Here is a 26,003-nt window from a genome sequence, read left to right as displayed (position 1 = left end):
GGAAATGGAAGACTTTCTGACATCACACAACCTGCCTAGGTTGAAACAAGAAGAAATCAAGACCCTAAATAGAGCAATAACAATCAAAGAAATTGACTATGTAATAAGAAAACTACCTACAAAAAAACCCTGGACCAGATGGCTTTCCATCAGAATTCTACAAGACATTTAAGGAGGAGCTGATACTAATTCTACTGAAAGTATTCCAGGCGATTGAGAAAGATGAAACTCTCCCCAAATCGTTTTATGAAGCTAACAACACATTGATACCCAAACCAGATAAAGACCCAACAAGGAAAGAGAACTACAGGCCAATAGCTTTGATGAACATAGATGCTAAAATTGTCAACAAGAGCCTAGCAAACCGGATTCAACAATACATCTCAAAAATCATCCATCATGACCAAGTAAGCTTCATCCCTAGGATGCAAGGCTGGTTCAACATTCACAAGACAATAAATGTAATTAAATACATCAACAGACGTCAGAACAAAAACCACATGATTATATCACTAGATGCAGAAAAAGCTTTTGATAAAATATAGCATCCCTTCTTGATAAAAATCCTCAAACATCTAGGCATACATGGAACATACCTCAAAATAGTAAAAGTCATCTACAAGAAACCCATAGCTAGCATATTCCTAAACAGACAAAAATTGGAACCATTTCCCCTGAAAACTGGAACAAGACAAGGATGCCCACTCTCTCCCCTCCTGTTCAATATAGTATTGGAAGTCCTGGCTAGAGCAATCAGAAAAGAGAAGGCGATCAGGAGTATCCAATAGGAAAAGAGGAAATCAAGTTATCTCTCTTTGTAGATGACATCATTGTGTACCTTGAAAACCCAAGAGAATCTGTCAAAAGCCTTCTTGCACTGATAAAGGACTTTGGCAAAGTCTCAGGGTAAATGTGCAAAAGACAATCACATTTCTTTACACTAATAATAAACAAACAGAAACCCAAATAAAAAGCACAATCCCAACTCAGAATTGCCACAAAAATATGAAATACCTTGGCATCTTCCTAATCAGGGATGTGAAAAATGTTTACAATGAAAACTACAAAACACTGCTCAAAGAAATCAAAGATGACACAAACAAGTGGAAAAATCAGATATTGGAAGAATCAACATTGTGAAGATGTCCCCCTTACCTAAGGCAATCTACAGATTCAATGCAATACCCATCAAATAACCAGCAACATTCTTCTCAGACCTAGAAAAAACAATACAGGAATTTATATGGAAACACAGACGACCAAGAATAGACAGAACAATCCTCAGCAAAAAAACCAAAGCAGGTGATATCACATTATCAGACTTCAAACTTTACTCTAAAGCTACAATAATCAAAACCGCTTGGTATTGGGGAACAGGCATATAGACCAATGGAATAGAATTGAGATTCCAGAAGCAAAACCTCAATTTCTCAACCAACTCGTCCTCGACAAAGCCTCCACCACCTACCACTGGGGAGAGGAGAACCTATTCAGTAAATGGTGCTGGGAAAACTGGCTGACCACATGCAGAAGACTCAAACAAGACCCCTATCTATCCCCATACACAAAATTTAACTCTAAATGGGTCAGAGACCTAAATGTAAAACCCCAAACCATAAGAACTTTAGAAAATGCAGGACACCCCCTTTTGGAAGTTGGAACTGGCATTCAATTCCTGAACAAAACCCAAAACGCACGAGCCATAAGAGATAAGATAGACAAGTGGGACTTCATTAAACTCACAAGCTTCTGCAAAGCCAAAGAAACCATCAAGAGAGCAGGGAGACAGCCTACAGACTGGGTAAAAGTATTTGCCAATTCCATGTCTGACAAAAGCCTAACATCTTGGATCTACAAGAAACTCAAACATACTGAAAAGAAAAAACAAACAACCCCATTACAAAGTGGGCAAAAGATATGAACAGACACTTCACAAAAGAAGACATAAGAGCGGCCAACAGACACATGAAGAAATGTTCAACCTCACTAATCATCAAGGAGATGCAAATTAAAACTACACTGAGATACCACCTAACTCCAGTCTGAATGACAATTATCAATAACTCAAAAAATAACAGATGCTGGAGAGGATGTGGTGAAAAGGGAACACTGCTACACTGTTGGTGGGAGTGTAAACTAGTGCAACCTCTGTGGAAAGCAGTATGGCGATTCCTAAAAACTCTAAATACCAACCTCCCATATGACCCCACAAGCCCCCTACTGGGAATACACCCTGAAGAACTCAAATCACTCTATGAAAAAGATACCTGCACACGTATGTTTATCGCAGCATTGTTCACAATAGCAAGAACCTGGAACCAACCATGCTGTCCATCAAAAGAGGACTGGATTAAAAAAATGTGGTACATATACATGATAGAATACTACGCAGCTATAAAAAAGAACAAAATCATGAATTTCACAGCAACCTGGATGAAACTAGAGTCTATAATACTGAGTGGTCTTTCATAGCAACAAAGATCTGAGTATCACATGTTCTCACTCATAAGTGGACCTTGAACATCTATCATAATACTATAAGAAAAGGATCGACAGTGGTGGAAAACCATGGGGGGCGGCAGGGAGGGCAAGGGTGGTGGGATTAACAGTAGTCAATATCTCTCTGGGGACGGGGGACACCCCTTATCAACAAGGATGCCTGAACGATGCATATTTATATACCTAACCCTTAACTGTACTCCACAATTTTAAAATAAAAATATGTTTAAAAAAATGTAAATTTTAAAAGGGTGTTTAGGATGACAAAATTCTAAAATGACAAATCAATCAGTGTTGTGCGGTTTTCATTAAGGGAGATCAAGAAAAAAGAAAAAGATCCTCTTTAGATCCTACAAAGGCATTTGCCTGAAAATAATGAGCTGGACAAGACAAGTATGATCTTTAAAATCCTTTTCCTGTGATTTTAGATTATGTGATTGAAGGATTTTCTGTCTAAGATTAAATAATAATAATAATAAAACAAAAAACAACTCACACTTTTCAGCACAGGGCTGATTAAGATGGCAGGACCTAGCATGAACTGATTGTATATATCCCATGTTGTTTTGTCATCTGTAAACCTTAAAAAACAAGTGTAAGAAATTCACCCATATTCTGATGACTATCACAGAGGGTTATTTACAATACACACCCAAGCCTGCTGCTTGGGGAAAGAGATTGTACTCACTCATGGAGAAGAGACCGCACGACAGTGCTGCCCTTTACATGAGCTTCATGCATTAGAGTATAGAGATAAGGCAGCAGTGTGTATCTGGTTTGGAGAACTTTTCTGGAGATCATCTCAAAGGTTGAATTCCAAGCCACAGGATCTTGTCTCTGTAGGGATAAGGGAGTATATAACAGATCACACTAGTGCCATATCAGAAAATAATCAGCAGGTACTTATTCCATATGTAGATTACACACCACTTCTCTCTCCATTTCTAGTCTTCCCCCATCCCTGTCACCCTAAAAAAATAGAATTTCTTGCTTCCCATTCCTTATTATCATACCTAAGCCTGCTGAACAAGCCTGGCTTTGGACCTGCCCATGCGTGGTGAGCTAGGTCTCTATGCAGTTCAAGGAGTAGAACTGACACATCTTGGATGAATTTGAATATAATACAAATTCAGTAACTGTAAAAGCAAAGGCAGCTTTTTTTTTAATTTCAACCCCATGGAAAGCTGTAAAAACTTATATTCTCATAGGAACAAATTCCCTGGGAGATGAGGAAAAGTATATTCTTAAAAATTATTGATAACTCTGGGGTTCTGAACTCTGTGGGTTTTCTAAGAAATTAAGATTCTGGTGATTTTTATGATTTTTATGATATGCATGAGGATCAAAAATAAGTTATGATTTGAAGGTACAGAACACCTTCACCATGAAGCAAAACACTTTCAACATGAACAGTTGCCCCACCCTTGTCCCGATGTTGTTGTGGTTTCTGGAAAATGGATAAAAGGCCCCCAGCTGCATCCAGCGAACACACATCTCATATTCAGCATCTCCAAAGAACCCACAAATATCTGCGCCTGTCTGAAAAGATGCAAAATGAGAGTGTAAAGTGAGAATTTTGAGAGTTGCTGACTCACTGAAATCTGGCTGGGTAATTAGTAATGGCCCCCAGTGTGACTTACATAAGGTATTCCAAAGAGGCTGAATTCCATCATGCCTGCAAGGAGAAGACGTGACTGTGTTGGGTAAAGGAACACTTCGGGGGGACAGGGGAAGTTTGGCCTGACATTTTGTTACCGCATTAGAAAGCTCCAGGCTGGCCGGGCTCTGTGGCTCACCTTATAAACCCAGCATTTTGGGAGAACAAGGCGAGTGAATTGCCTAAGTCCATGGGTTCGAGACCAGCCCCAGCAACTTGGCAAGACCTCGTCTCTTCAATAAATCAAAAATTAACTGGGCATGGTAGTGTCACCTGTAGTTTCGGTTACTTGGAAGGCTGAGGTGGAAGGATTGCCTGAGCCCAGCAGGTCGACGCTGGGGTGGCTGTAAACATGCCACTGCACTCCAGCCTAGGCAATGGAGTGAGACTCCAACTCAAAAAAACAAAACAAAAGAAAACAAAACGAAAGCTCCAGGCGATTCATCATGAAAAAGTTGAAAGATACGTATAAATTAAAAATCATGCCCATAGAGTACTCAACTCTTGATGATTTTACTGTCCAGCTAGATGATGACCTAGACCTAACTAGTGCTGCTGAATAGCACACTCTTCAGTCTCCTCTCTCCCAGGACAGGCCCATGGGAATGAACCCACATACCAATGATAGATTTTCCCAGCTGGTCCCAGGCAGCCATGTTGTCTCCCAGCCAGTGTCCTCCCCAATGGCCAGAAGAAGGAAAAGTGGAGCGTGTGATGATGATCCCTCGCTGCCCTGTCACCTCCTGTACGGCTCTGGTTGGAGGAAATCAAGAAGGTGAATTGAAGGTGAATTTGAGACTAGACAGCTACAGAACTTCACTACTTTGAGTAGCTGCAACTTGGAGCATGGAGTGGTTGTAGTACTCCATTCTGAGGCAGAGAACTTCTTCCCAGGGACAATCTGTTATCTAAAAGCAATGCTGAGATTCCCAATGAACTTCACAGCAAGACTAGAAATACATCTGTAACAAGAATGTGGGTTTTATTTTTAAAATCTAATTAATTAGTTATCTCCATGGAGGTAAGAGGAAGGAGTGAGAATGAGGAGTAGGACAGCTATTTATGGAACAATTCTCCTATCCTGGTATTGTATTGGTCACTTTCATGTGTACTGTTTCTCAACTTTGTGAATAAGGTTTCCTTGCACTCTTCTTACTGTTACTTATCAAAGATTATTTAAAGAGGCAGATCTGAGATCCAGATAAGAACTAGTTTTTTGGGTAATGGTCACTCTACCATCTTATACCTCAAAAAGTCAGATATGTTTTGCAAATACAGGCAGATATTTAAATATTCCTCAGTGGAAGATGCAGCATCTTCATGCATACTTAGAAAATGAAAACAACTGTGTGGGAGAAAAAAATCAATGGAAAAAAAGAGAAAGTCTATTAACAGATCCTAGTACATATGCAATTCAAATATTTGCTAAAGAAAGCATCATGAATCAATAGACATGGATGAATTATTCAATAAATGATGTCACAAATAGTAGCTAGCTACTGTGGTAGGAACTAGCCCATTTCTAATATTTTACACCAAAATGAAGAATGAATGGAGATACACAAACACACACACACACACACACACACACACACTCTATTAAAATTGAAAGGAAATATAAACCATCTGATTTCTATAATTTAAAAAATTTCAAAAAATAAAAGCAATGGGGAAAAAAACCTAATGAGGTGAAAGTATAGATTTAATTGTACGCAAGTTAGAAGTATGTATATGTGTGCATGTGTGTCTATGTGGTAAAGAAATGGAGGTGCAGAAGTCAGGTGCGGTGGCTTATGCTTATAATCCCAGCTGAAGCTGTTAATAGCAAGAGCCTGGAAATTTATGACAGCCTGGGCAACAAAGCGAGACCCCATTTTTACAAAAAATGCAAAAATTAGCCAAGCCCAGTGGCCCTCCTGTAGTCCCAACTACTTGGGAGGCTGAGGTGGGAAGATCATTTGAGCCCAGTTCAATGCTCCAGTGAGCTATGACTACACCACTGCGTTCCAGCTTAGGTGACAGAGTAAGGCCCTGTCTCTAAAAACAATACAAACAATTTTTTTTTCAAGAATTAAAAAAAAAAGAAATGGCCGTGGGAATACTTAGATTGTTTCATAATCGTCTAGATAAGAGACAACGAAGGCCTGGAATAAGGCAGGGATACAGAGCAAGGATGAATGTGAGGGATGCAAAGAACTTCGTTACTGGCTGAAAGTGGGAAAAGAAGGAAGAACCTAGAATGACCTAAATGACCATTTCGGCTTGGTTACATTTACTTGAATAAAGAACGTAGAAGAGCAGGTTTAAGGGAAAGATAGATGAATTTCAACATTATAAATATTAGGCTTGTAGTGCCCGTGGAATAACATAAATAGACATCAATGGGCAATTCTAGGTTCAAAGCTCAAGAGAAAGGTCTGGGCTGAAAACATAGATTAGGGGGTTATCTGCATGCAAGTGTATTTAAAGCCGTTAGTGTGTTCACCCAAGAGAACAGCTATATAGTGTGAAAGAAAATGACTGAACCCCACCTTAGGAGGAACACAGGCTTGAAAGGACTGGAAGGAGAACCTGCAAACAAGCTTCTGAAGCTGAGGCTAGTGAAATAAATGCATAAACATCCTGAATCTAGGTGGGAAAGCCCAGTCAAGACTCTGTGAGGTTAGCAAAAGGACAAGGAAGATCATATGTCAGCAGAGGGAGCAGCATGCAGATCAGCAGCCCATTCTTTCATTTGTTCAGACTAAAACTTGTCAGATTTTAGTGTCAGTAAACAAAACTGACCACTGTCCTGAGCTGTGAGCTCCCCGATCAACGTAGGCACTAAGGGCTGGCAAAGAAAGGCATCTTCATAAGAGGAAATAGAAATGGTTCAGTGCTTAGACAGTAAACAACAAAGCAGACATGGGCCTTGTCCCTCAACAAAGTGTATAGAGGAGATAAGTGTTAAAATATGGACCATACTTCAAAGTTAATAGTTAAGAGAAGGGGAGAAATAGACGGGATGGAGTAATCTGAAAGGTTTTCATGGAAGAAATAGATTCAAACCTGTCTTTAGATTGTATGTGCTAAGAGGTTAGCCAGGTCAAACTTGGAATGATCAGCACATGTGATTAGTAAAGAAAAATCAAGATGTACGGGAAGAAAAAAAAATAGTAGCATGCATAGATAGCTCCTTCAAACAGCTTGGATATGAAGGGAAGTAGAGAGATTAGATGATACTTGGAGTAGGATATGGGTCAAAGCCAGAAAGATTGGGACATTTTCAATTGCTGATGGTAAGGAATAAGAAAAAAAAACTGCTGGTGTTAAGAGTGCTTGTAATATGCCAAGTACTTGTGGGTTAATTTTATCATTTAATTTTAGTTAGTTGAAAGATGAAAAAGCTGCTGGGCTCTGTGGCTCAGCCTGTAATCCCAGTGCTTAAGGGAGGCCGAAGTGAGTGAATTGCCTGAGCCCGCGGGTTCGAGACCCGCCTGGGCAACTTGGCGAGACGTCATCTCTACAGTAAATCAAAAAATTAGCTGGGCATGGTAGCACATGACTGCAGTTCCAGCTATTTGAAAGACTGAGGCAGAAGGATCCTGGAGTCCAGCAGGCGAGGCTGCAGTGGCTGGGAGCGGCCCACTGCACTCCAGTCTGGGCGACAGAGTGAGACTCCAACTCAAAAAAAAAAAAAGATGGAAAAGCTTAACTAGTAAGTGGCATTAATGAGCTACTATATCAGTAGAGGGAAGATAAAAACAATTCATGAAGAAATGACGTCCATGGAGAGGAGAGGGATCATTTGTGGGGCAGGCATCCATGAAGACAAAGATGGGGAGGGACTGTATGAATGACAAATTCCCCTGCAGAGGGAGGAGGGAATGGCATGTAGGAAGGGTGCCAGAAACTCTACCAGGTTATTATGTCTTCATAGTGCTGCTTTCTTTGCCCTGCAAGCACCTTTTTGTGAAAGAAAATCTCTACTCTTCCGTAAAAGACATTCAAATGTCACTTCTATGATGTCTTTCTGAATTATCCCAATAGGGTTAGTTGTTTTCCCCTTTTATTGTTTGACTCCTCTAAGCAGACAATGAGGTCCTTGAGAGCAAATACTGTGACTTATTTATCCTTGTATATTTCTTAAGTAAGGTTATGTCTGAAGCTGTAAGACCTCTATCTGTTTTTTGTGTATTTTGCATATTGATATACATGTTTTCCTGAAAAAAACAGTTTTTCCCTGGTCAGAAGCCCTCAAGCTGATACAGAGACCCACTAATGTCCGTCCATATTGCCAAAGCCCCTAGAGAAGGGCACAGCGGGGGGGATTCAAGCACTCCTGCACATTACTGAGCACATTACTGAAAATCCCCTTGTCTTCTGCGCATTCCCGGTAATTAGCTTCAGGGGATCTGGGACTTCCCAGCAGACCATCCCCAGAGATGTAAATCCCTATTTACTCCCTTTCTTTGAGCCACATAGTATCAATGTAATCTTAAGTCTTGTAATTTGCATAACTTTTGCAATGCATTATATCTGAGGCCTTGTAAGCTTTCTTTACTCTAAATGTCACTAAATATAAAATGCAACTGTAACTTAAGTTCTGTACAAGGCTCTGCTGGTCACTTGGCTAATGTATAGGTATTGACAACTCTGGACTGTAAAAGTGAACTGTAAAAGCCTGGAGGGCAAGCAGAGTCATTTTAGAAATGTATAGGTATTGACAACTCTGGATTGTAGAGGTGAACTGTAAAAGCTCGGAGGGCAAGCAGAGCCATCTACTGGCTAAACTTGAGTCCCACTCTGTTCTCTGTATTCAAACTCAGAAATAAACTTCTTTCTACCAGTTCCCTGACTCTTTGATGTATTGGTATCAAGGGGAGGAGCGGAGCATTACTTGAACTGTAACAAAGCTAGGGAAAGGAAAATAGACTGTGGAAGAACAACTGAAAGATGAAGATGTAAAAATAAAGTGAAAGGGAAGAAGATCTGTTAGGAAGACCAAGACCAAGTATCTCTGAGTGTGGAACACCACTTTGATTCATCACCTGTGGATAGCCTAGAATCAAATAGTCTGGGATTCTCATAAGCCCCAAGGAAAGAGGGCAGAAGGCTTAGACACTTTGAGCAGCAATGGACATATAAATAGAAAATATCATACTCTGTCCTGGGAAGAAATGAAAGAATAAATCTGAAATTTTCCTATGACTCTGGAAAATGGTGACTATATTATACCTATAGCACTTAGATCTCTGAGAAGTTTTCTGCACATAAAAGTACTTAAAGTGTTTTTAAATAAGACAACATCTACAGAAAAATCTAACTAAAACTAATAAGTAATAATCTTTAAATCAGAACCATGAAAGGTTTTGGAATGGTGGAATGAAGATATCTGTAGTAAACTCATTCTCCCACTAAATGATGAAAACAGAACAACTAAAATCAACCATTTCAAAACTCAAGAAACTAATCAGCCATAGAAAGGATTGAAAATCACCTAACCAAGAGAAACTACCAAGTCTTAGCCAGACAGTGAGGTCTGTGGTATTTTAACATGGGGTTAGTCTCACCCTACCCCTTCTCCAGCTCAATGTCACAGGAAACAAGAGCCAGCATCTTCACTTTCAGGAAATTACCATTACCAAAAAGTGTCAATGTGTGGCAACTAAGGCCATGATCTTAATTGGGCAAACAAAAGCTTGGCTGGAAATCTAAAGTTAATTTTGTAGAATTAGAACCGTAGAGAACTTTAGAAAGCTCGGACATATTATTCAAGATCTAGAGCTGCATATGCACAAGGCTGTCTCCCCAGAAAAAAACCACGAAAGGAGAAGATGCCATCTACTGGCTGAATTTGAGGCCCTGAGCAAGCAAGAAATTCAAAGTAAGGCTGTCTTACAAACTTCCTGAAGTTGGAATGTGTCCTGTTCACACAGATTCCATCAGGGATCTTCAAGGCATTGAAGGTGACTGAAATGGCCTTACAGTTCCCTTCAATGTAACTAAACTATAGACAAAGCTTTTTCCTGGCTCTTAGGCCCCTAACCTCCCATTCTTACAGTATTTGTTTTAGCAAAAATATAACTGTAAATTCTTTGTCTGTCACTTTTAGATGTAAGTCTTCTTAAAGGCTGCTTGCCAGAATGTCTTTCTCAAGGACCTGGAGCCATCTATCTGAAATGTAACAACCATACAGGAAGATAGTGCCCCTATCTCCCAGTCTCTGGAGGAGGAAAGGAGCCTGAGTTCGGCAGGGTCACCTGAGTTCACGTTGTAAAGCTACTCTGCCATGAAGGCAGAAGAAAGTTTACCTTCCCTTTGAGTAAGGTCAATTAACAAATACATGTGGCCTACATTTTCCCCACCCCAACTCTCGAATACTCTGCAGACCATTGTTCCAATGGTGTTGAACTCAAACTGAGATCAGGCCTTTCTCTACTGTAATTGCTTTGAATCAAGCCTTCCTTGTCTGTTTAACTTTATCTGGTGAAAGTTTTTCTTGGACAAGAAAATCTTTTGAACAATCATTGGTTGACCACTACATTGTACTGATCCAGGGATACCCCCAAAGAAATGAGGCTTAAAATAAAAAAAATTTTAAAAACTTTTAAAAAGATAGCAGATAACTTAGTAGCCACGTTTGTTTGCAGGGGAATATAGAATCTAAAGAAATAGCCAGAAAAGGCTAAACAAATAAGCAACAACAAGTAAAACAAGAAGAACAGTAACAACACAAATCCTGCAGGGTATGTAGGAGGAATATGTGTCAGAGTTGTTGCAATTTATTATCTAAAATGTCCAGTTGTCCTCTTTGGAAGACAGTGTGGTGATTTCTGAAAGAATTAGAAATTGGTCTTCCATATGACCCAGCAATCCTCCTATTGGGTATATACCTGGAGGAACTCAAGTCATTCTACCAAAAAGATACCTGCACATGCATGTTTGTTGCAGCTGTATTCACAATAGCAAAAACATGGAACCCACCATGCTGCCCATTGAAGCAGGACTAGATTTTAACGATGTGATACATATACACAATGAAATATTATGCAGCCATAAAGAAAGACAAACGTGGATTTCACAGCAACTTGGATGGATATGAGCTATCATACTCAATGATCTATCACAGAAACAAAAAACAGAGTACCATATGTTCTCACGCGTAAGCAGACCTTGAACAATTACTGTAATACTATAAGAAAGAGTTTGGGAGTAGCAGGAAACTGCCAGGGGAGGGGGATGGGATTGGCAGTTGAAGGAGGGAGGGGAACACCTCAACACCTCATACAACATGAACATTTGTATACCTAACCTGAATTGTACCTCACATCTTTAAAATAAAAAAATTAATAAAAAAATAAAATGTTCAGTTGTCAACAAGGAAAATTAAGCCATAAAATGAAATAGAAAAATAATTCATATACTCAAAAAAAGGTGCCAAAAGAAAATGTTGCTGGGGGCACTTAGTAGATAAGGACTTTTTATGAGCTGTTATAAATATGTTTAAAGAATTAAGGGAAAACATATCTAAAAAATTAAAGGAAAGCATGATAATGATGTCTCACTAAAGAAAAAATATCAATAAATAATTATAAATTATTAAAGGAGAAACCAAATAGAAATGAAATTCTGGAGTGGAAAAATATAATAATTGAAATTAAACATTCACCAGGAGGACCAGACTCAACATCAGGTTTGAACTGGTGAAAGAGAAAAACCAGTAAATTGAAGATAAGTCAAAAGAGATGATCCAATATAAGGAACAGGAAAGATAAAGAAAAATGAACAGAGCCTCAGAAACTTGTGGGGCATTATCAAGAGTATCAATATATGGTTTAATAGGAATCTCAGAAGGAGAAAAGAAAGAAAAAATGGGCAGAAAAATATTTATATAAATAATGGCCAGAAATGCATACATTGAAATCTACAAGTAATTGTTGAGAGAAATTAAAGATCTAAATAAAGAGAAAGACACCTCATGTGAATGGGTCAGAAACATATATATATTTTTTTGAGTTGGAGTCTCTGTCGCCCAAGCTGGAGTGCAGTACAGTGGCACGCTCACGGCCACTGCAGCCTCGACCTGCTGGGCTCAGGTGATCCTTCCGCCTTAGCCTTCCAAGTAGTTGAAACTACAGGCACACGTTACCACGCCCGGCTTATTTTTTGATGTCTTGTAGAGGCGAGGTCTCACCAAGTTACCTAGGCTAATCTTGAACCCCTGAGTTCAGGTAATCCTCTCGCCTTGGCCTGTCAAAGTGCTGAGATTACAGGCTTGAGCCACCGTGCCCGGCGAGAAGACATATTTTTAAAGTGGCAACACCCCCAAATTGATCTACAGATTTAATATAAAACTATCAAAATCCTTGTTACTATTTGGTAGAAATTGACAAGCTGATTCTAAAATTTATATCCAATGCAGGGGACCCATAATAGCCAGAACAATCTTTAAAAAGAACAAAACTGGAAGATTGACATTTTATTAATTAAGACATCGTGATACTGGCATAAGGCTAGAGAGAGACTGGTATAGTAGAATTGAGAATGCAGAAATGAGCCTTCTTATTTATTATCAGTTGATTCTTGATAAGATCCAATACAATAAAATGGAGGAAAGAGTGATATTTTCCACATGGGAAAGAATAAAATGGAACCCCTATCTCACACCAGACACAAAAATCAATTCAAAATGGGTCATAGATCTTATTGTAATATCTAAAATTATAAAACTCTTAAAAAAAATAGAAATAAATCTTCATGACCTTGAGTTAGGCAATAGTTTCTTGAATATGACACCAAAAGCACAAGTAATGAATGAATGGATAAAGAAGACTTCATAAAAAACTTTTTTAGATGTACTTCCAAGAGCATCGTTATGGAAGTTCAAAGCCTACAGAATGAAAGAAAGTATTTGCAAATTATATGTCTCACATGGGACTTGTATTCCTAATATATAAAGAATTTTTACAATTTAATAATAAAAAGACAAATAATTATATTTTAAAAGAGCAAAGGATTTGTGTAGACATTTCTGCAAAGAAAATATGCAAACAGACAATAAGCATTTGAAAAGATACTTAACAACATTAGTCATTAGGGAAATAAAGTCAAAAGAACAATTAGATATCACTTCACACCTATTAGAAAGTCTATAATTTTAAAAGATGAACAGTACCAATTGTTGGCAAAGAAGTGCAACCTCATAATTCCCTCATGCACTGCTGATGGGAATGTAAAATGGCACAGTTTCTTTAGAAAACAGTTTGACATTTCTTCAAAACACTAAACTTACAGTTACTATATGACTCATAAGTTCCACTCCTAGGTATATATTCAAGGTAAAGAAAACACATTTCCACTTAAAATCTTGCACATGAATATTCCTAGCATCACCATTCATAACAGACAAAAAATAGAAACAATCTAAATGTTCACTTATTAATAGATAGATAAACAAAATACGGTATACCTACATAATGAAATACTATTCATCAGTGAAAGGAAATCACTACTGATGCATTCTACAGCATGGATGAACTTTGAAAGCATTATGCCAAGTGAAGGAAGCCAGACACAAAAGACCACATTTTGTGGGTTCCATTTACATGAAATGTCCACAATAGGCAGAAATCTATATAGACAGAAAGAGGATTAGTAATGGCTGGGGCTCAGGAAGTAGGGACAAGGGGGAATAATTGCTAATGATTAAAGATTTTCCTTTTGGAGTGCTAAAAATGATTTAAAATTTTATTTTTGTGAGAGCAGCACAACTCTGTGAACATATTATATACACTTCCTAACTGCTCACTTCAAATAGGTGAATTTAGCAACCTTCTTGATAAATGAACTTAGACATATTGTGTTGCTTGGGCAACAAGACCTGATACTTCAACATTAATACATTTAACTGGCATCATGTAAATACTATACAATGCAAATATGAAATAACAAAAGTAACATGAAAAAAATGTTCTTTGCTGCCAGTGATGAAAACACACTCACTCATATGTGGGCCTGGTCTGGGACCACCCATACAGGCTGTGCACGTTGTAGTGCCACACCATGGAACCGTCTGGCAGAACCTGCTGACTCTCCATGCACAGGGTCTTGCTGCTTAGGCCTTTCTCTCTGGACTCCAAATCTGAGGGGAAATGTTGAATTATTTCCAAACAACATTATTTGCACGTTCACTAGAAATGCCCATCATTTTGGCATTTCTCTATTTCAATCAGCTTTGCTGCCAGTAACAGGTCTAATTTAAAGAGATTTTTAGTCTACAGAATCAACATCCTGTGGCTTTATAACGAATGAAGGGTAAGGAGAGAGTATCAAGCTGGGAAAAGCAGCCCCCTTTCTTCTTGCTCCAACTTGACAATTTATAGAGGCCTATCATAGCCCATTTGTCAGCATAATAAACTCCTTCATTGTTAGTACTGTTTCTTCCACCAGATGGCAATGTTCTCAAGAGAATAAATCTCTGTTTCACTCAATTCTGCTTTAGCGTCTCTAAATTTTTCTGATTTTTCAGCACTTGACCATCAACTTACTGGGTTAAATCCCAATAAAACCATTGCAAGCTGAAAGTACTGTAAGTTGAAAACCCATTTAATCTACTCTGTCTAATTTAAATGTTCTCAGACCACTTACGTTAGCCTACAGTTGGGCAAAATCATCTAACACAAGGCCTATTTTGTAATAACGTGGTTGAATATCTTATGTAACTTATCAAATACTATAGTGAGACTGAAAAATAGAATGGTTGTCTGTGTACTCAAAGTACAATTTCTACTGAATGTATATCGCTTTTATAACATCATAAGGTTGAGAAATCATTGTCAGATCATTGTAAGTCAAGGACTGTATTAAATTAAAAGAGGAAGGATAAAAATGAATGAATGAATGTATAAATGAATGATTTAGTGATCAATGGGCAGTGTAATAGTGAGGTAGATATCAAGAAGCTTGAATTCTAGATTTTGTCCCACAAACAGATAAGAGTGCATTTTTGTTTGTTGATGGAACCTCACTATGTCACCCAGATTGGTTTATACCCCTGGGTTCAAGGCATCCTCCCACCTCAGCCCTGGTGCAGTATTTTTCAAAGTGAGTCATTTCCTTCCCTGGGCTTCTATAATCCTATTTCTGTTTGCACTGCAGTTTATAATTATCAATGTAGTTAAATGTAGCACGAGTTATATGATTTCTTTCATACCACATCATGTCATTATTTCTGTGCCTGATTAGTAATTTATTTATCTGCACTTATTCAAGGTTATTCTATTTGGGATTTCATGTCTTGCTTGGGAGCGTGTTCTATCTTCAAAATTAGGATTCATTTTGACAGTAAGAGGAAAACTTTCAGGGACTAATTTGATGAAATAATTATTTTACATACCTGGCATATAGGGAGGTTTATTTAGACTTTCACTGTTGCAGTTCTTGACAGATCCATCCACAAAGTTTGACGGCTCATTCATATCCTCAAATGAGTTAACAAAAAAAAAATTCCATTATGTTAGGGACAGTGTGGCTTTTGCTACGGAGGACACTCACTCAGGGAGATGACTGTGTCATATTAGTGGCTTAATTTACTGTGTTTATTCCCTGGCATTGAGTGAGATGAACTCTAAGGATTTCTGTGGTCTAAAATAGAGTGTCCTCGCTTGGTTGGCATTTTTAAACTTATGAGGATTGCTTCATAGTGGTAAATATAACAAGATACTGCTGGATCTGGGGCCTGAGGAAATCTCTTGATCATTTCCCCCACACAAGATGCCCAGTTTTGTTTTCCTATGCATGGATTACTCACTTTTTATCTGTGGCCAGTGGTTACTATTATCTTCCCCTACCCTATCTTAGTCTAATACTGTGGACTAAACACAAGAAGATGCGTCTCACTGTCTAACATAGATATACTTCTAAAACGTTGTACATAACTCAGAAACAAGTCTGAAGATTTCAGGGAATTTATTACTGAGAGAATGTTCATTGCCTACTTTATCAGTGGAAAAGTTAAAATGTTGAATGTTTGATTATCTTAGGTAGGACATATTAAAGACAAAGGTAAGTATAATATTTGGGGAATTATTTATTATTTTGAATTTGCCAGTTACAGATTTCTCTCCATTCAAAAAATACCTCATAGCAGTCAGTATTTCTTATTCCTCAAAATTACCCACTTTTCTTCACTGTCTAATTTGCCTATTTGGTTAATCTATGTCCTTTTCCATGTCTACTCTGTTCCTATCTATCCTAAAGGTACAAGTGACCAGGGTGGCCCCAGGACTGCCCTTGGGCTTATAGGTTTGTCCCTGGGTGAATTATATGCTTCTTTCAGCCTGGCCCAAACTTGAACAGCTTCTCAGAGCTGGCCTAGAACTTGCTTAAGATTTTAGGCCACTGGATAGTAGGGAAGAAAATCAGGACACTGATAGACTTTTCATTTCTAGAAAATCACAAATACACTTGCCCTTGGATACATGTCTCAGAGACATCTCAGGAAGCCTTGCTTTTAGAGCAACTGACATACAGAACAAATATCTGAGCATGCCTTCTAACTCATTCCCTCAGAGAAGTCTGCACCAGCACTGTGGTCAAGGTCTACTTCATGTCAGCATCATGCCTCTCCCACTCCCAGTTCTGTTCTGTGTCACAGAATGGGTTCTCAGTCTCTCTTATCACTGGTTTCTGTGTTGTTTTGACCAATGGGTGACACTAGCAAGAGATTGGAGGGTGGGAGGTAAAAGAAGCCAGGGTATTTATTTCTCCCTCTCCCTGTTGCTCTGGAATCTCCATCAGTGGCACATCACCTCCATGAGCTCCAACTTCTACCAATGTGTCCCTAGGCAGACCAGTAATAATCTCTGCTTCTGTTGGTCCCAGTACCTAGATTCTGTAACAGTGTTTCTTCCTTACATCCTTCTAGTCCTAGGCCCCTGCTTTACTAGTCTCTGAATTGCCTCCTAATGTTTTGACTACTAATATTTCCAAAGAATACCAATCAAGGGTGCACTTACAATCCACAATCCATCAAACTTCAAGCTCTTTGCTGGCTCTCGAGGGTTTATGTAGAGCTCTTGTATCTCCTTCTTCCACCATGCCACTGTGCTTTTACGAAAGAAGTCAGGAAAAGCAACGTAGGCCTTGTACATCTGTAAGAGCAAAACGTACTCTCATGGTGGGGACTCAGCCTGCCCAGGAAGGGGAGTCTGGGGACAGAAAGGGGAGATGAGCAGTAATTGGTGCCTGCCCAGCTCAGTCTCTGATTTAACCTCAGATCTGCTGCAGCAGCACAGAATTTACAGTAGAAACAGAGACTACTGTAAAGGGTGACTTCATTATATTTTCTTATCAGCAGTTTAGACAAATTTTAAGTTCCCTTTTTTAAGTTCTAAACAATAGAACTTTAGAGATGCAAATGCTTTTTCTAGACTGGCCAAATGAAATGAAGAAGGACTTGCCATCCAGGAAAAAGTGAACTCCAGAACACAGGGGATGTTAGATGCCCAGGTTGACATTAAGCCATGCCTCCCTTCAACTGACTTGTATTTTGCTTTGTATGTAGATAATTTACTAAAATCTAACCTGATCACAATGGATATCACTCTAGTGAAATATTCTACATTTTGGTTTGTTATTTTTCAAGCAACATTAGATGTCAACAAACCACAGTCCATTAAAAGCAAACACATGAGAAGATTCTATTGATTTCCTTCCATTCTGTTCTGTTTTAGCTGTTGTTGACTTTTCCATTTGAGGATCTCTTTCTGCCAAGAAACCACCAAAGGACAAGCACATGCAAGTGTAATTAAAGGATAAGCTACTTATACATCAGAATAAAAAACATAAATATCCAGATGTGTAGGGCAATGTCAACATAAATATCCAGATGTGTAGGGCAATTTTGGCAAAAATCTATGTACAACTCTGTACCTTAACCTGAGTCTCATGGTCAAGGGATCCATTTACGTTTACATTGGGCAGGTCTGGCCAAACCTAGAGAAGAAGAAAAATTAAAACCTTTAGGAATCATTGTATATAGGCCATGAGATGTTTCAAAGGTTAGACTCTAATGACGTGTAACTTTGTAAAATGCTTAAGGATCTCTGCCATAAATTAAATTTAAAAGGTGGAATATATAAAATTATGTTAGGGTGAAAGTAGGGTAGGGTCTCTTGACTTATTCCATCAGTTTTCAAAATTTTATTTTTGAAGTTAATAATTAACTAAATATGTCTTAAATATATGCTCTGAACAATCAACTTCCAAACGATTACTCAGCCCTCTTATCTGTTTTTCATAGAGCTATAACAATGTCACTTTATAAATAATAAATGTGAAGTTTGACTCTAAAGAAACAAGATTAATTTTCTTTCATAACCCATAAACTTAACCTCAATATTTTTAACACTATTGTAACTATTGGGAGCCCCAAGTATACATAGCATAAAAAAATCCTTAATATCTTAACAAAATTTTATCTGTAACTAGCAGAACATTAACTATGTGCATTAATTAATTCAATCAGCAAGCACTTATTGAAAATGTCCCATGACAGGCATTTATCTTCTGCATTTATCTACTTAGATGTAAGTACGAAACAGTGCTTGTTTTCTAAGCGTTCATAGATAGTATATAAGTACTACACGGTATGCTATTCTAAGGGCAATAATACAGAAAAAAGAAAATACGAAGAGCTAACATAGTTATTGAATGCTTTCTAAAGGTAAGATTTGATTGATCTTGAAGTGCAGATATTCTCTGGGTAAGCTGAGAAGGCAAAATTCAAAGTGAGCATAGCATGTACTCAGAGAAATAGGAAGTAGCACCGTATAATTAAGGAACAGAATTTCAATCCAGGATAAGAGCTACTATCATCTGGTGTCAGGAAATCCACCTAAAATGCTGTTGCTATAGATCAGACATAGTGAAAATGAAGATTGAGGTCATAAAAAAGAATTAAGCAATATAATAGAAGAAGGAGAATCTATGGGACTTAATGATTCATTTAGATATAAAGGCATATTACTAATCATAGGTCAAAGATGCATGCATGTTTTGAGTGTGGGTAGCTGGGAGACACAGATTTGAGAGTCATTCTCAAAAGGAGTTATTAATGTTTGTTAAATATCAAAATATTTCTAGGCAACAAATCAGTGCTCAATAGTACTTTAGAGGATTAGGTAGGTAGCCTTGGTCTTATTAACGTTTATTGAGCTAATCAGCATCAGACAGATTCTTGATTCTTACTCATTCAAGATTTATTAATTGCCCAATATATTTTTGCAAGATTTATTCAGAACTCTTTTTAAATCAAGACATTATGATGTTGATTAATTATAGGCACATGCCCCAAGTCTTACCTTTCCCCAGACAATGTCATTAGTGTCAGGCCATTTGATGAACACATCACTTTCCTGTCCTCTAGTGAATGGGAGATATTGTGTCTCATTACCAGAAATGGCTGGGTCCTTCAGTGAAAGAGTTTACAACAGCAAACATGAGGAAAATATCTCTAAGAAATTTCTCTCCAAAGATTTAATAGTTCATGGTGTGAAAATAAATCACAACTCTCAATATCAAAATATAAAATAAAATAAGAAATCATGAATAATTTGCTTTGTGTCTACTAGTTATATCACCAATTGAAATGGGAGAATGCCACAGGTACCCAAAGTAAGATATACAACCCTTATGAAGGACAATCTCTTCCTAAGGGTAGAAGAGTCTGTGTCAATAATTGGAGTCTATTTTATAGAAAGTAACCACCCAAATATATAACTGATAGTTTTTTTAATCCTGTAGAAATTGAAATATGACATGAGTGATTTTTCCAGTGACACACAAATCTACAAAGTAAACATAACTGAGAGTTACAAAAATATACTGGTGTTTTTCTATAAATTTATTGAGAAAAAAAAAGCATGCTAATGTTTGAGAAAAACTTCTGGAGATAAATCAGCTTAATAAGACATTACCCTCAGGCAAAGAGAGCCAAATGATTGTGTTTCTAGAGAATAATAACAATATTCCTAGAGAACATGAAATTTCTTTATTGTATTGTGTCCCAACGTATCCACCTAAAGCAGCCTTCTCTATTCACTCTGTCTCATACCTGCCCCAATTACTCTCTATAATATTGTGCTGTTTCACAATTGTCATATACATCATTATTATATAAAATTATCTTTTTAAGTATGTGTTTATTGGCTATCTCCCTTCACTAGAATCAAAACCATATAAGAAAAGGAGCATCATCTTACTAATTTATAATACTCATGTAAACTCATACACACAGCTTCTGGAGCAGCAATTTTTTAATAGCCAGGGTTCAATAAATACTTGAATTAACAAATGAACAAAAGTATACCAAGCAATGCTCTAATTTTTGGAAGCTAGGAGAAAGAATAATTTGCTGGTAACTACCTCTTTATTTATCAAGATGAAGCTTCCATAGTAAAATAATAAATTGATATTCTGGATCTTAACTCAGTTGTTTATAAGTTTAATTAAGTAGTGGGCCTCCTGAGCCTCATCATTGTAGGTGGTGATACAGCATAAAAGATTTTTGTAATCCTCCAAGGTAAATATGAGTCTAAAATACAGCTATTCCTTTGAAGGCATAGCCTGAAACAGTGAGACACATTTTTTTGGTTGTTGCTATGTTCAGTGTTTCAGTCCACAATTGTTCCAACTCTACCTAGAGAACAGTATTCATATCACAGTGACAATTATGAAAAATAAATATTACAAAGTATCATCTTTTAAAAGCTAATTTTTCATTTGTTCTTTCCTTCTTTATTTTCCTTTAAAAACTTAAAAAAATAATTATAGATCCATAGGTAGGTGCAAAGAAATGTATAGGGACATTTCTTGTACCTTCATCTAGTTTCCCCAATGGCATTATTTTGGAACTATGGATATAGAAACAAAAAACGGGATCAAATCTGTCTCAATACTTACCAGAATGAGAATAAATCTCATGCCATTTGCCTTCATTTGCTCAATCAGGAGACCAAGGTTTTGAAAGCTGGGGCTGAGGGTGAAGTCCAGTTTTCTGTTCATATAATCGATGTCTACATGTTGGACGTCCTAAGTAAGGAATAAGCAAGATGTGTTCCTATGGGGCACCCAATTACTCTGACAGACCCCAGGTCTTGCTGCTTGCTGACCCCAGCCCAGACCCCTCTTCATTTCTCATCACACGACTCCCTTGTGCTAATTTTTCAATTCTGCAGATTAAAATTACTTTCTGATTCTTGCATGCAGGTGACCTGTGTCCACTCTTTGTCCTTTTGTTCCCCCAATGGAAGCCCTCTCCCTTTTTCCTTCCCTAAATTCTTGTCTCTCATACTCTTCAAATCTCAAATTCTGTGAATCTATCAAAGTGCTAGTTGAAATGTTCAAGAGTAGCAAGTAGATTTCCCTAGGAAACACAAGAGATTGCATATCTGGCTTTTCTCTACAGTAAACTTGACTGACGTTATGTATATTTAGAACTATATTACATTATAGCTTTCTAGAATGTCTGTAACTTTCTACCCAGTGCCAACCCAGATTTCTGTGCACGAAACTCACTCCATCCATGATCGCTGAAAAAATAGCTGCTAATATTCAGTTGAAAAAAAGAAAGGTGTTTTTTACTTTTAAACCTGATAGTCACCTGAATTGCCTTAAGACTCTAGGTGACACTTGTTTGGAGAGACAGAGACTTGTACAGAAGCCAAAGTTTGGAAAAGAATAAACCAACATATTACTAACATTTATTGCTTTGGTAAGGTATACCTGGATTTTTCATCTTGAAATTTTCCTATATTTTCTAACTTCTGACAAAAAAACTAAGACTACATGTATGTGTCAAATAACTTTGGGAAGAATACCATGTAGCACTTTATTTTATTCTGAATTTCCAATCATGAATTATCCTCCAAAATCTCAGAAGATGAATTGAAAGCAGAAAAAAAATGAGTGCTGAAAAAAATGATCATTATAAGAAGAGTTGAGCATGCTGTCTGTGGAATTCTGCTTGTTGACAGCAATTAACTATATTTCTTGAAGCTTTCCTGAAAAACTAGGTTGTCACTGTAAGATATACCTATGTGTGAATGTGTGTTTTAGAGAACCTGAAGGCTTCATTTTAGCTGCTTTGTTTCATTTTGTCACTTGATCTCCATCTCTCCAAGGCCGTTGCCCAGAGTCATATCTTAAGCCAGCCAGGGCTACTGCAGGATAATCTTACTTATGAGACAATGAGTGCCAATATCCTCCAACACCACTAACTGCTGAAGGATTTATGCAGTTCTCAGTTTTGAATCTTGATTCAAAAGGGTAGCATAAAATAAGTTTAAAAAGCAATGTGTTTCACACAGGACTAGTTCCATAGCTACAAATTTTTTATACTGAAGTCACTGCAGTCATTTCTATGAAGCTGATTTTAATATACAGCTAGCCACAAATTCCTACAACTAATTAAACAAGCTGAGTGAGGGGTTCATACATAGGGGATCTGGGCTTCCACCATTGCATCATACAAATTGGAGATTTCAGTATCATTCTTGTATCCATAGCGACCCAGCTGGAATCCCAAGGCCCAGTAAGGAATCATTGCTGGCCGACCAATCAACTAGAATAAAATGAAAAATAGATCTAGACAGACGTCTTCAGTAGGGAAAAAAAGATGGTTAACTTGTACTTGAATCAATTTTAGCATTTCTATTGAGTATTGTCTGATGTAAGAAACTTCAAGAAAGATAAGAAAGTCCAATAAATGTGGAACAACTAACTACTGGCATGCAAAATGAGACAAACATTGTAATTGAAGTTTTCCTATTCTTCTGTGGAAGAAGTTCCATTTTAGAAAACCTAAGAACTTGGTGTAATTACTGATTAGTGATTCTTAGGCTGTTTAGCAGTCAAGAGACAGATAGAATATTAATGTCTTTATAGCCCCATAACACTAATGACTTTCAGGAAAGACTAATGATACCACTACTTTCAGTAAAGACAGCAATAATCTAGTGGGGACACTCAAGGTTTATAAAAAAAAAGAACACCTGGCTTTTTTCAGTATTAATAACATGGTAATACCCAATAAATATTTAATAATTTATCAGTGGATAGACTGTCTTCTAACCTCAGTGTATTGTTGAGTCACAAGTTCAGGAGTTGGCCCCAAAAGCATATAAAAGTCCAAAATCCCTCCTGTGGTACGGTACGTCAGGGCAGGAGTGGGCTGTAATGTTATATCTGTAAGAAAAAGTATATATCTCTAAGGAGCATCCTTGGAGTTATCAGTCATCCAGGCAAAGAATCTGCTCTAAGATTTGATATTTTCACTCTTTCTTTAATGGCTTCTTCTTCTAGAAAGTCTTCTATTAGAACCAGATATGGATTTGCAGGTACTCCAAACATAATGTACAGTCTCAACAACTTATATCACTCTATGAAAAGGAGCCAAAATTTCACAGTAAAATAGGCTACACAAAAGTAGGGACCATAGTTATTTAAAATTTTATAACTATTATCGGGTCCAAAGCACTTTTTAAACCTTGAATAAATAGAAGAGTAAATGGAAAGTCAGTTTACTTCTTCCACTTTCCTTGCCCCCCAAACGTCTCTATGACTATTGATATTCCAGATCCAAATAGAATGGTTGCAGCTATTGATGGTAGTCACTGGGCTGTGCTTCTGTCTTACCCATGGCATTGCTGTTCATCAGGAGCACTCCATGGGCACTGCCATCCTTCTCCAGTGCCATGTAGTAAGGGTGGACACCATAAGAATTCTTCTTGTACTGGGAGACCCATGGGGTAATAAAAAAGAGAAAATTCAAGAACTTGTTTCCGCATCTTAACCCAAATAGCAAATGTTTACTCAGCATTAAGGGTTCTGCTCTATTACTTCCATCCTTGGGAAATAATAGACACTGGGGACACTAAGAAGAGGGGAGGGAGGAGGCAGTCTAGGGTTCAGAAACTACCTACGGGGCACAATGTTCACTATCTGGGGAATGGACCACCTGAGATCCAATCCCCACCACCACACAATATGTCCATGTAGTGGATATGCATGTGAACCCCCTGAATCTAAAATAAATGAATGAATAAATAAATACAATACAATCAGGCTCTGAAAACAAATTCTGCTCAGTGTCACGTCCTTTGTAGAGCCTTCTTCAACACTCTTTTCCACTCCAAGTAAAAAGCTGTGTCCTCCTACTTTATGCCTTCCTGGTTTATCGTTGCATTGTTCAGTGATTACACTGTGTCATCATTATTTCTGCATCTATTTCTCTCACCAGTCTATAAGCCTCTGGAGAGAAAAGACCGTGTCTTATTAAATTTGTAGCTAAGCAGTTAGCAATGTGCCTGGCACATAGAATATATTAAATAAAAGTTTGTGAAATAAATCCATAGTTAACAGGGGGGAAAAAATATATATATATGTATATATATATACACACATAAGCCTTTCAGGGACACAAGAATGAGAAGTGTGGCCTATTACAAGTAAGCAGAATTTCTTAATGTAAGATGAAGCTGATGAACATATATGTACATAAGGATTTACTACGAGACAAACTAATTACTAATCTTATTCCTCTGTCCTTACTGCTGGTGGCTCATCGCGAGCAAACATTCCCCACGTGTTCCAGCTCATGTTTCTTCTAAAAGCTGTGTGCTCAGTTTCTCCAAAGCCATAGATGTACTGAGAGGGGAGGCGAGTAGAAATGGAGAGGAACATGTCGTTGAAGGTGAAGCCAGGGAGTTGAGAATCCCAACTGCAACACAAAGGCAGACCATGCTGAGCAGGAGAGCACTGGTCAGAACAACATGGAACACATTTAAAATGTCTAGTTGCTTCAGCGACCTCCCGAATTACTGCAAATTTGGATTCAGGCTCAAATATTGTGAAATGACCTAGGTCATCACTAGGACCAAAGTTTATGTTTTCGTTTTTATGCTATAGTTTGTAAGACTAAGAGCTCCTTTTCTGGGTCCTTGAGGGCAAAAACTCATTCACTTTTTTTATTTCTAGTTCTCAGTGCCTCGCACATCAGCTTGAATAAATGCATGAATAAGTGATGGGGTCTAAGCAAACTTTCCAATAGAAAAGTGCAAAACTCTTAGAATAGTTTCTTTGGATTGGCCAAAGATACTGGGGGAACAGCAGAGAGAAGAGAAGAAGACATACATGTACCCACATGTGACAGCTCCTTCTGGGATGAGAAACCTCACCCCAGGCAAAATCCAAATCTTCACTTAATTCCATTCAGCAGCAGGACAAGAGATGAGAGATGGCAATTTCTTTGATACTTAACGTTCAAAAAAGGTTTTGAGTCTATAGTGTCCATAGAAGCAAATATTGCACGAAACCCTTTGACCCTCTTTCCTGCCACTTTAGTTATTATTTCTTAATGAGCCATAATATGAAACTGATTTCTATATTAGCTTATCTGTTGTATTACTAAGCAGCGTTTTCTGTTCCACCTAACAAGAATGAGTAGAACATGTATTGTTCTTTATCTGACATCAGATAACAGTTAATTAGTTTCTTTCTTTTTTTTTTTTTTGAGTTGGAGTCTCACTCTGTCACCCAGACTGGAGTGCAGTGGCCCCTCCCGGCCACCGCAGCCTCGATCTACTGGGCTCCAGCGATCCTTCCGCCTCAGCCTTCCAAGAAGCTGGAACTACAGGCGGGCGCTACCACGCCCGGCTGATTTTTTTATTTATTGTAGAGATGAGGTCTCGCTGCCCAGGTGGGTCTTGAACCCGCAAGTTCACATAATCCACTCACCTCAGCCTCCCAAAGGCGCGGGATTACAGGCTGAGCCACCGAGCCCGGCTTAATTAGTTTTTTAAATCTT

At 38.0% G+C, this 26,003-nt stretch overlaps 1 protein-coding gene across 1 annotated transcript in view; it reads right to left on the bottom strand.

The window, feature by feature from the left end:
* MGAM2 (maltase-glucoamylase 2 (putative)) overlaps window positions 1-26,003 on the bottom strand; it is a 104,471-nt gene that overhangs the window by 27,503 nt on the left and 50,965 nt on the right. Inside the window, exons 28-42 of the mRNA XM_021712652.1 lie at window positions 24,749-24,917; window positions 23,834-23,930; window positions 23,271-23,383; window positions 22,635-22,760; window positions 21,101-21,229; window positions 19,501-19,608; window positions 18,071-18,133; window positions 17,155-17,289; window positions 15,534-15,618; window positions 14,141-14,279; window positions 4,776-4,909; window positions 4,140-4,174; window positions 3,922-4,038; window positions 3,188-3,336; window positions 2,996-3,080 (exon numbers count right to left, since the gene is read on the bottom strand). Of these exons, the coding sequence (XP_021568327.1) occupies window positions 2,996-3,080; window positions 3,188-3,336; window positions 3,922-4,038; window positions 4,140-4,174; window positions 4,776-4,909; window positions 14,141-14,279; window positions 15,534-15,618; window positions 17,155-17,289; window positions 18,071-18,133; window positions 19,501-19,608; window positions 21,101-21,229; window positions 22,635-22,760; window positions 23,271-23,383; window positions 23,834-23,930; window positions 24,749-24,917 (1,684 nt within the window). The remainder of the gene's footprint in view (window positions 1-2,995; window positions 3,081-3,187; window positions 3,337-3,921; window positions 4,039-4,139; window positions 4,175-4,775; window positions 4,910-14,140; window positions 14,280-15,533; window positions 15,619-17,154; window positions 17,290-18,070; window positions 18,134-19,500; window positions 19,609-21,100; window positions 21,230-22,634; window positions 22,761-23,270; window positions 23,384-23,833; window positions 23,931-24,748; window positions 24,918-26,003) is intronic.

The sequence above is a fragment of the Carlito syrichta genome, unplaced genomic scaffold, assembly GCF_000164805.1.
Source record: "Carlito syrichta isolate Samal-C Ts95f unplaced genomic scaffold, Tarsius_syrichta-2.0.1 Scaffold303563, whole genome shotgun sequence".
In the NCBI taxonomy this organism is placed as follows: domain Eukaryota; kingdom Metazoa; phylum Chordata; class Mammalia; order Primates; family Tarsiidae; genus Carlito; species Carlito syrichta.
This window is presented reverse-complemented; position numbering and strand designations above follow the sequence as displayed.